General features: G+C 54.8%; 2 protein-coding genes across 2 annotated transcripts in view; both read right to left on the bottom strand.

Moving 5' to 3' along the window:
• Positions 1-408: 408 nt before the first annotated feature.
• Positions 409-2,841, bottom strand: DHRS13 (dehydrogenase/reductase 13). Its single transcript, XM_056359733.1, has 5 exons — positions 2,600-2,841; positions 2,405-2,523; positions 1,680-1,803; positions 1,304-1,615; positions 409-734 (listed from the first exon to the last, which is right to left on the bottom strand). Exons 1-5 carry the CDS (start codon positions 2,724-2,726, stop codon positions 430-432), a joined length of 987 nt encoding a protein of 328 aa, XP_056215708.1. The 5' UTR covers positions 2,727-2,841; the 3' UTR covers positions 409-429.
• Positions 2,842-3,605: 764 nt separating this feature from the next.
• PHF12 (PHD finger protein 12) overlaps positions 3,606-10,297 on the bottom strand; it is a 33,004-nt gene continuing 26,312 nt past the window's right edge. Inside the window, exons 11-15 of the mRNA XM_056354680.1 lie at positions 9,950-10,093; positions 7,829-7,927; positions 7,173-7,255; positions 5,370-5,508; positions 3,606-4,762 (exon numbers count right to left, since the gene is read on the bottom strand). Of these exons, the coding sequence (XP_056210655.1) occupies positions 4,428-4,762; positions 5,370-5,508; positions 7,173-7,255; positions 7,829-7,927; positions 9,950-10,093 (800 nt within the window). The 3' untranslated portion in view covers positions 3,606-4,427. The remainder of the gene's footprint in view (positions 4,763-5,369; positions 5,509-7,172; positions 7,256-7,828; positions 7,928-9,949; positions 10,094-10,297) is intronic.

Below are 10,297 nucleotides of genomic sequence, written 5' to 3'. Positions count from 1 at the left end.
GCATGTGCATGGGCGTGCGTGGCAGGGTGTGTGCAATGCAGCGTGGGCATGCATGGCAGGGGGTGCACACTGCAGCACGTGCAAGGCAGTGTGTGCAGGCATGTGCAAGGCAGGGCTTGCTGCATTGCAGCATACACATGTCTTTGCCAAGCAGGCCAGCAGCTTTGCTGCAAGCGCGAGGCAGGGTGCACTGCTTGTGCGTGTGCGCACACATGGGACGGTGCACTGTACAACGTGCACACGCGCCCATTGCACGGGGGCAGCCTGTGGGGCCCAGCTGCACCACTGGGGCAGGAAGCACAGCCTACCCCACTGACATGGCCGCTGCCCCCTGACGTGCCTCCTTGGACGCCTCCATGCACGCCCACCCTGGTGCCGCGTGGGCGCAGGAGCTGACAGACATCCCCCTCTCTGTCACCAACGTAATTTTTATTGCAGGACGGTGGCGGGAGCAGGCGACGGGCTCCCTCCGGGCCCCACCAGCCCCACCAGCCTCTCGCTGGCCTCCCAGAGCGCCTGGGCCAGCCGGTCGTCCCGTGCTGCCGGCCACGGCTCCTGCGGGCGGCAGTTGGCAAAGTAGCGGCCACTGAAGCGCTCGAGGCCGTGGTGCGTGGCGCAGTGCAGGGACGTCTGGGCGCCCTCGGACGCATCCAGGAAGAAGAGCCAGGCCAGCGGCTGGAAAAGTGGCTTCAGCCACAGCGGCATGTGGCGGAACAGCTCCGTGTTGACGAACCCTGGGGTGAGGGGAAACGGCCGTGTCGCACCCCCTGGCCTGGCCTAGCAGGGCTGGTGGTGTCGGGGTCAGTGGTGCACGGTGCTCCGTGCAAGAGTGCACCAAGGGGTGCACCATGCACAGGGACACTGTGCCAAGAGATGCTCCCGGCAAAGGGACACACTGTGCAGAGGCATGTTTTGTGCCAACAGCACATTGTGCAAAAGTGCACCATGCAAACAGATGCAACGTGCCGAGGAATACTCGTGCAAAGGGATGTTTTGTGCAAGGGGTGCACTGTGCAAAAAGTGCATCATGCAAAGCGACACTGTGCAACAGTGCACCCTGTGAACAGATACTCCATGCAAAGGGAGTCACCATGCAAAGGACGCTCTGTGCAGCGGGATACTGCACATGCAGGAATTCTCCGTGCAAAGTCCGCACCGTACAAAAAGTGCACCATGCAAAGGCAGCCCTGTGCACACTGCTGCTCCCTGCAAAGCACGCACCGTGCAGACAACGCCCTGCACAATGGGACACCCAGTGCAAAGAACACCCCATGCAAACGCTGACGGTAAGCCAAGTCCCTACCTGGGTGCACGGCGTAGCATGTCACCTGGGTGCCCTGCAGGCGCGTGGCCAGCTCGCGGGCATGCAGCACGTTGGCCAACTTGCTGTCGCAGTAGTCCTGGAAGGTGGAGAGCAGCCCGGGGGGGGCACGGCCCAGGGTGTCGAGGCGCAGGCGGCCAGCACAGTGGGCGCGGGAGGCGACGATGACCACACGGCTGGGCGCGCAGCTCTGCAGCCGCTCCAGCAGCAGCTGGGTGAGCAGGAAATGGCCCAGGTGGTTCACCTGGAAGGGGAGGCTGAAGCCGTCCTCCGTCGTGCCCCCGGCGCTCACGCCTGCAAAGGAAGCCATGGCAGCCCACGGTGGGGGTGCGGGGGGGCCGGGGGGCCCGGCACTCACCTGCGTTGTTGATGAGGAGGTGCAGGTGAGGCTCCTGACGCAGGAAGGTGCTGGCAAAGGCTCGCACTGAGCGCAGGCTGGCCAGGTCCAGCTGCATGAAGCGCACCTCCTCGTTCCCTGTCTCCTGTGGGTACACACAGCCTGGGGCAGGGTCGGGGGGGCACCCTGCCCGGGAGGAGGGTACCCTGCCCGGAAGGGGGGCACCCTGCCCAGGAGGGGGGGCACCCTCTCCGGGATGGGGGTACCCTGCCCAGGAGGGGGGCACCCTGCCCAGGATCGGGTACCCTGCCCAGGATGGGGGCACCTTGCCCGGGATGGGGCACTCTCTCTGGGATGATGGGGGTACGCTGCCTGGGGTGGGGGCTGCAGGGTGCTGGGGGGTGGGTGGGTGCCCAATGCCAAGGCTGGAGGTGCCCACACTGCGGGTGTCTGGAATGCTTGGGAGTGTCCCGTGGGGCTTTCTTGGGGGTGCCCAGGTGTGTCCTGGGGGTGCCCAGGGATGTCCCATGGGGGTGAGTGTCTCGGGGTGCCCCTGGGGTAGTTGGGGGGTCCCATGGGGGCGCCCGTGTGATGCCCAGGGATGTCCCATGGGGGTGGGTGTCTCGGGGTGCCCCCGCCGTGTCCAGGGACACCCCAGGGCAGCGCTGGGGGACCCCCAAGGGTGCCTGCCGCCCCCCACGGGACGGCCCGGGGGGTGTGCGGGATGCCGGTGCCGCGGCCCTCACCGTGCGGATGCGGCGGGCGGCCGCCTCCCCCCGCGAGGCGCTGCGGGCCGCCAGGACGACTCGGGCCCCGCCGCGGGCCAGCTCCAGCGCCGTGGCTGCGCCGATGCCGCCGCTTCCCCCTGCGGAGCGGAGCCGTGAGCGGCGGGGCTGGGCCGGGGCGGTCCCGGAGCCGCGGGGTCCCTGCCCGGCGCTCACCGGTAACGATGGCGGTGCGGCCGCGCAGCGCGGGGGGGGCGCGGGGCGGCGGGGCGCGGCGCAGCCCGTGGCGGAGCAGCGTGTACAGCGCCAGCAGCAGCCCGGCGCCCAGCAGCGCCCACCCCATCCCGCCGCCGCCCCGGGCCGCCCCGGCAGCCGGCACCCCCCGCTCCGCGCCGCGGGAGGCGGGACGGGGCCGCACCGCGCTGCTCCTTGCGCAACCGGAGCGCGGGGCGGGCGGGGGCGGCGCGGCCGCCACCGGGGCAGCGGGGCGGGGGGGCGGGCACGGGGCGGCGCTGGCTCCGGACCCCGAGCCGCGACCTGCCCCCCTGGGTGCTGCCTGCCCTCCCCGGCTGCTGATTGCCCCCCCCCTCCCCCCCAGCTGCCACCTGCCCCCCCCCGGCTGCCGATTGCTCCCCCCCCCGGACTGCAACCTGCCTGACTCCCAGACTCAACCTGTCCCCGTGCCCCCCCCCCCCCGCAGCTGCTGCCTGCTCCGGGCTGCAACCTGCCCCCCGAATACAACCTGCCCCCCCTTGCAGCCTACCTCCCACCTGTAACTTGCTCCCGAACCGCAGCCTGCCCCCCCCTTGTCCCCAGCACGCTGCCCTAAGGGAGAGGGTGGGGGTGCACACGGGTGCCCCGAGGACCAGACCCCACCTCGCTCACCCAGAGCAGCGGCAGCTGCTCCTGGTTCCTGGAACATTCAAGGTCAGATTAAGGTGAAGAGGTGCCTGCCCTTGCAGGGGTCCTGGACTAGATTTACCTTCCAAGGTCCCTTTTCCAACCCAAACCCTTCTGTGACTCCATCACTTTCCGCCCCTCATCCTCCTCACTCCTGGACATCAGCATCCTCGCACCCTCCCGCATCCCCACGCAGGACACGCTCCATGCGGGCACAGCCCCTTCCCGCAGCACAGGCTCCGCTTCCCCAGAGAGCACATACTCTGGGGATGCTCCAGGTTGTGGTGACAAGAGTTCAGACAGACAGTCGGAAAACAGAATGTGAAGTATTTTTTTTTTATATACAGAATACAGGAAAGTTTCTGTAAAGTCTAAAACGTTACAATTACTATGTACAGTGGAACTAGCTGTTCTGCTGCGGGGAGGTGGCATAGAAACAAAAGAGACAGACAGGTTACGACAAACGATCTGCTACAATAGACAATTTGAGGAACGTCATACCACATGTAGCACTGTACACAGCTTTAAAACATTGAAAAATGCCATCACTGATGTATTTACACAGAATCCAACACTTTTCCTTATTCGAAATAAAAATAGGATGGACACCAGGAAAAGAACTCATTTCTCACTGCCCATAATACACAGTAGCTACTTGTAGTGCAACCATAGCAGGGAGGGATGGGAAAAATAACTGTGGGAAGAAGAGCGCTTCTTTACATTAAATAAAACAATGATATTGTATAGATTTGCTGTATGAAAACTGTATTTCTCTTTTAATATAAAACTATTGTCACTGGCACAAAATAGAACAAGTTTCTGATTATTTTACAACTGCATGGGAACTATCTGTCAGAGAGAGTCCTCGAGTCAGACAGCGGTCGCCCCTCGCTCTGACACGTCCTGCTCTCACTGCAGTTTTCCTTTTAAAATGAAATGTATAGTACAAATATATGTGCAAATGCCCCTAAAACTTGAGCAAAAAAGAAAAATTAAAAAAAGTTAAACGTTCTTCATTTCATGCAAACGGCGTGTGAACAGTCTCTGGGCCGACACAAAAAAATCCCACCTCGGTTTGTACATTTTTGCATTGCAAGAGTCTGAGGGCGTTTTCCTTTACTTCAAAGCTCTCTTCCTAAAATTCCTAGGGAACTGAGTTGGACCGCAGCACGGGCATCTGGTGGGGTTTCAGAGAAAGCTTCTCCTCCAAGTCCATGTCTTGTACTAAGGCAGTGTCCCCCTTGGGCTGTTTGGTCGCAAATTCAGTAATGCTGAAAACAAACTGCAGGCAGCCCAGCTTGATGTAACTGCCGTGGTGGAGCAGGGCTGTCCCCTCCCAGCCGGCCCCGCTGCCCCCTATCAAACTGGAGCTGCTGGCTTTGCAGTTACAGGGTTTCCGATGCTGCCCTTGCGCCTGTGAATTCATCACAGCAGCTTCTTCATGCGGCTCCTCTTCCTGTTTTCTGCTTTTATGTCGTTCTAGAAAAGAAAGGAGAAAAAAAAAAAAACCACAACAAAAACACACATGTAAGATTTGGGCAGGCCAGTGACAGTTTGTTTTCATCAGCAGGGTCTACTGCTGAGGTGCCTCAGGGGTAAGATCCTCCAGCCATGAGGCATTTCAGTCTGCAGGAAGCGGCTGATGAAAGGGAAATGGGAATCTCCCCACTGCCCTGGAAAGATTATCTATTTTGGCAACCAAAACCCCCCCAAAACAGGAGGAAGCTGATCAGGTGGAGAGCAGGAGTAAGCCACGCAGGGATGGGGATGCCTATAGCACAGCCCAGCTCAGCTCCTCACACAACCTGGGAGGGGAGGACACGCGTGGTGAACCCCCTCGGTCCAGCCGGAGCTGGTGTCAGGCAGGGACCCGTGGCGCGGCTCGCAGCAGAGCACGCCGCAGGCTGAGGCACTTCCCAGGCCCACACAGGGAGGTTATAACCCAGGCTGACTCCCGGGGAGAGGCTCCCCCTTTTCCCAGGGGTGCAGAACAAGGGGCACCAAGGAATGGATTTGCACCCGCTCCTGTCCCCCTCCAACAGCTCCCCAGGGCGGTGTGTGGGGCTGGCACCGTCTCAACACTCACTTATCACACTCTGCACTTTGGCAACAATACTGCTGGGAGGAGTGGGCGTCATCTTCTCTGAGAAGTCACACGAATACAGAACATTGTCCACGGTCGTCCCATGCTCACTGTAGTTCAACAGCTCGTAATGTTTCGTATTCTGGAATTAAAAAAAAAAAAAAAAGAAAAGAAAAAAAAAAAGAAGAGGTGGGAATTGAGACACCAAGTCAGAAGGGCTTCTGCTCACATACCCCTTTTTTGGAGCACAACCCCTCTGTGTTGATGGTTAAATAACAGCAATTAAAATATCCCCCGGCTTCACAGACCACCAGCCTGACCCTTGTGCATGGCTCACGCTCACAGAACAGATGTCTTTTCAGCGGGAGCTGCTTCCCGGCAGGGAAAGGAGGGCCAAAGCAGCTCCGAAGAGAAGCAGGTTTTACCTACTGCACTTGGACCGACAGATTTTTTGGAAACAGGGATTCAAGCTGATTCTCACAATGGGAGTACACCATTTGAAGAGGCACACTAGACGCAAACTTGGCCCCAGACCTGTACCTAGCAGGGAAGAGATGTGCTTTGGAAAGCAGACACAAGATGGCAAGAGGGATCCCAGCGTGCTGCAGCAGCAGCCAGACAGCGACAGTCTGGGATTTACAGGCCTTGTGCAGATGCTGAAATGCCAGGAGACATTACTGTGACACAGCATCACGCTCCACTGAGCTTTGCAGAGGATGCTGAGAAAGTGGAAGAGATTTCAGGTTAGCTCATAGGAATCATCTGAAGGCTGGAGACTTTGTCCCCCAGGGACTTACAAAGCCTTAATCAAGTTACAAAAACTCCCTGTGCACCGGGGAGTGAAGTTTTCAAGTATCCTGCAGAGACCAAGGCCAAGTGTGAGCTGCCAACGGGCAGAAGCAGCAGAGTTAAGGAAGGGGAATTCTCCCTCCAGAGCAGCCACAGCCATAGGAGGCCTGCTGGAGCATGGAAGTTCAGTGCCTAGAGCCTGATTTAGGACTGACCACTGTGAGGAGATGCTTCAACACAGATTTAAGGTCTGGATCCCATTACAAAGTGTGTTTTGTAGCTTGTAGTGCACTGGAGGAATGGCTAAAGCTGGCTGTGGGTTAATCCTGGATCCTGCTCAGTAGCTCGTCGACAAATGGTGAAATAAAAGATTTTGTCTTGCTTCAAAGACTGCTCCCATGCTAAGAGACATCTCCAGTGGCGCTTTTATTGGCAGACTCGCCAACCTATTTACTTCCAAGAACAGACTAATCTCTGGACTGTAGTTAAGGAGCAAATGTAGACCTCTGTTTATGCTGAGAGCTTAACTGAAATTTTAGTTAAATAATTTATATACAGAGTACTGCAAATGGCACAAACACTTTGCACCACCATCACACCTGAGAGCAAGAGACTCTGAGCAGTTCCTTGTTTTGTGCCAGCTGAGGTTTGATGTCGACAGGTAAAATTTTGCTTTTATTAGCAACGCAGCTGGATCAAAAAGTATCTAACAGTTTCTATGACTTTTTCATTCCCTAGACACCAGCAGTGACAGTGCTTACTTGTGGTCAGTCTTTGTCCACAAGCAGTTAGCTCAGAGAAATCAAGCTGGCAGAGCTCTGTGCTTCAGAAAAGGGTTTGACAGAAAACGCTGACGCAGCCTTCACTGGAGTGAAACCATTCACAGCCCTGGCTCTTACTTTGTAGTCCACAAAGGAGTGCCACACAAAGACAACCTGCTGCCTGCATCTCCAGCTCCCACTGCCATGCATGCCAAATAATAAAAATTAAAAGAAAAACCACCACTCAAGCACTCACCTCATCGTAGAATATGCAGGCATGTTTGCCAGACACATAGTTACAGTGACCATAGCTTGTAAGGCACACATCCATATCAGCTCCTGTCAATCAGGAGGACAAAACAAGCTCAGTTCATTTCAGAAAGAAAAAAAACCAAAACTGTCAGGCAGCAGAGAACAACAGACAGAATTAAACTTCAATTAGCAAAACAACAGGGGAGCAACTGCCTTTGTCCGTGCTCCCAGGACTGCATGAATAATGCTGCGATAAGCCACCGAACAAAGTTTCAGTGGGGGAAGGGAAGGCTAGCAGGCAGCTCCATGAAGGTTGAAGAGCATTTCACAGTTACTGGGTCCACCCAGAACGCCAGAAGAATCTAAGCAGAAAGAAATGAAGCCTGCAAGCAATTTCTTCTAAGTCTTCTCTCCATCAGTCAGGCATTAGGTCTCCAGCGCAGCCATTCTGCTAATTTTGATGCCAGCCAGGTTACAAAGGTGCAACCCCACGAAGATTCAAATGGACTGGGAACTTCCACATTTCTTGGTAGTGAAGAATCCCAGTACCCGTGGCCACAATGGGTCCGTTTTCTTTGACACCCACTTGGCAAACACTTCAGGAGGGCCAGGGAGAACCACCCTGATTCTGAAAGGTCAGGGCAGTAAACAGCTACTCACCTGTCCCTATGTAGAGGGTTCGATAGCACATATTGACTGCACCCCCTAAGCCCATCAGAGGATAGAACACCGCCCGGGCTTGCACTTCCTTTCTTTGCGCTGCAAGATAAAAAGAAATTACTTGAACAACGTTATCAGCTACAAAGGCTGCTTGACCTCGGTGTCCCCAGCACTAGACTCTCCAGAAATCTAAGATCCTAAGGAGGATGCAGTCAGCTTTGGCCTAAACACCAATTCCCAACCCTCTAGGAATGTTTGTGCACTAAACATCTTTTTGCCAGTCATCAGAGAAAATTGCTCTCTCCAGCAACCCGCACAAGCCATGCAACTGGGGGAACATTAATGCCAAGCGTGCGCAATGGAGCCACACCGAGGAAAACACAAACAGCCTACCACTAGCTTCTTTCTTAATCTTTCCCACTTTGGGTAATCAAAGAGCTGAGTCTTGCTGTCAAAGTGCCGCTTAAAAAAAATTGCTGCTGGTGAATGTCACCAACTTAACAGCTGCGATTTCACTTCTAGTGAAGCTGCAGGAAAAACACACAGCTTGAACAGGGCCTGCCCAGGAAGCAGCCCAGCTCCCAGGGCAGGATGATTTACCGAGTGGCTCCTCTCCCCTCAGGCTGGTCCCTACGGCACACTCAGAAATGGCTGGTCCAGGGCTGAGCTTCCAGAGCAGCTCCCTGGCAGCCAAGTTCAAATCACATATTCTCACATGCCTACATCAACTGGGCAGAAAATCATCTTCTGTGGAAGAGATACCAGACTCTGGTGGACCGTACAGACCTAGCAGGATTTTGGCAGCTGTCTTTTGGAGGTAAGCCCCTTCTACGCACAGAATTTGGGCCTCTCCTAACACCAAATGTGCGTGACAGCTTTACACCAAGAGTGTGAAATCAAAGAACACAAGGATTATGACAGGTTGTTTGGAGAGCTACCTATGGCAAGAGCATTGGCCACACTGAGTGGCATTACTGGACGTGCAGCAAGCAGCGCAGCTGTTATCTGCAGGTTCCCACCTCTGCCGGCTGCCTGGCACAACCCTCTCAGCCGTCTGGCTCTGCTGGCTCAGCTGGGCTCACTAAAGGCTTTGGATCTAATATTTCATCAGCGATGCTAAACAGTCAGCTGGATGCATCGCTCCTGCCCAAAAAGGGTGATGGGTTAAGAGAGCATCAATCTGCCTTTTGAAAGGCAGACTGCTGAAGAATTTCCAGAACTCATCTGTTCAACGAGCAGCACAGGAACGCAGCTCATATCACAGCCTGGTGCTGTGTACTACAGCAGCGTTCAAAAGAAGATTGACAAAGCATTTAGAGAATGCTGTGGCGCAGCGGCAAGCGGGCAGGCAAGCACAGAGTTTCAGAAGGTTACTGACTGCTAGCAGACTTCTAAAGATCTTGTCTTGGATATTTACCCCCAGGCCTAGCAGAGGGGGAACAGACAACTGCTTCCACAACAAGGCTGGCCACTTAGTGCTTGAAAGCCAATTAAACTGACTGGCTGCATGCAGACGAACACGAAGCCACGTTCATCTTGCAGCTTTAGGTGTTAGCACACCAATACCAGTGACCATAAACAAAGCCAATGCTGAACTCGGGAGATTTCCAACAGAAGCACAAGTTGGTTTCCCCTATTTGCATTAGTTGCATTTAGTGTTTCAGCTTGACAGGGACATTATTATGACCAGGCAATGACAACGTTACACATTTATTCTGTGCCCCAGTTTCTCCTGTTCAAGTGCTTGTCTCACAAGCAACTTCTCCAGAAGGAGAGAGCAGGAATTCACATATTTCTCTTGCCTGTCTCAAAGGTGAGGACAAAAAACCCAAACCCCACAAAAACAGGTGAACCTTCCCATCTCTTGCTAATTCTAAGATGAATAAACCACAATTTTATTAAAGATCTCCAGCGGAAAACCAGAAGATACTGAGGGATACTAGAGGAACCTGAAGGAGTTTCTGGCCAGTGGATATCCAGAGCAGGGGAATAAGAGGAAAGAAACATGAAAGGCAGCATCAGACAGATACCAGAAGAAAAGGGAGATCTTCAATGAATAGGCAAGGGAGTGCCCAAAAGCTACACCTTAACATAAACCAACTATTCTAGGGCTGTTCTTACCTTCAATGTGGTTTCCCACAGGAGATTGCTGATGGGAACTGACACTGCTCGCTAGAGACTGAGCTTTGGAAGGGAAGAGCTGATGTATTCTCTGCAAGGCCAGAAACTTGATCAGCTGCTCATCCAGCATATTTATCTCAATCTCTGTCAATAAACAAAAAGCAATTAGTAAGGTATTCATGGAAAAGGTGTAGTCTGAGCTGCAGGGGATTTAACTGTCCCACTTTCAAACTTGCCATCTGCTTCAACAGCAAAGACTTGACAAATTTTGCAATACCAGGAACCTTACATATAGGTGATCTATTACTTCATATGCTCTCCTGTAAGCAGTGTGTGAGGAGAGTGCCA

The sequence above is a fragment of the Falco biarmicus genome, chromosome 1, assembly GCF_023638135.1.
Source record: "Falco biarmicus isolate bFalBia1 chromosome 1, bFalBia1.pri, whole genome shotgun sequence".
Taxonomy (NCBI): Eukaryota; Metazoa; Chordata; class Aves; order Falconiformes; family Falconidae; genus Falco; species Falco biarmicus.
The sequence above is the reverse complement of the archived record's forward strand: the minus strand, read 5'-3'. Positions and strand labels throughout refer to the sequence as shown.

Bases quoted from the DNA above. Each gene is read 5' to 3' on its own strand.
- DHRS13 (XM_056359733.1), bottom strand. From the start codon at position 2,726: ATGGGGTGGGCGCTGCTGGGCGCCGGGCTGCTGCTGGCGCTGTACACG. The intron at 2,524-2,599 runs GTGAGCGCCGGG...TCCGCTCCGCAG, and splicing joins CCGCACCGCCATCGTTACCG to GGGGAAGCGGCGGCATCGGC. The intron at 1,616-1,679 runs GTGAGTGCCGGG...CTTCCTTTGCAG, and splicing joins CCTCCTCATCAACAACGCAG to GCGTGAGCGCCGGGGGCACG.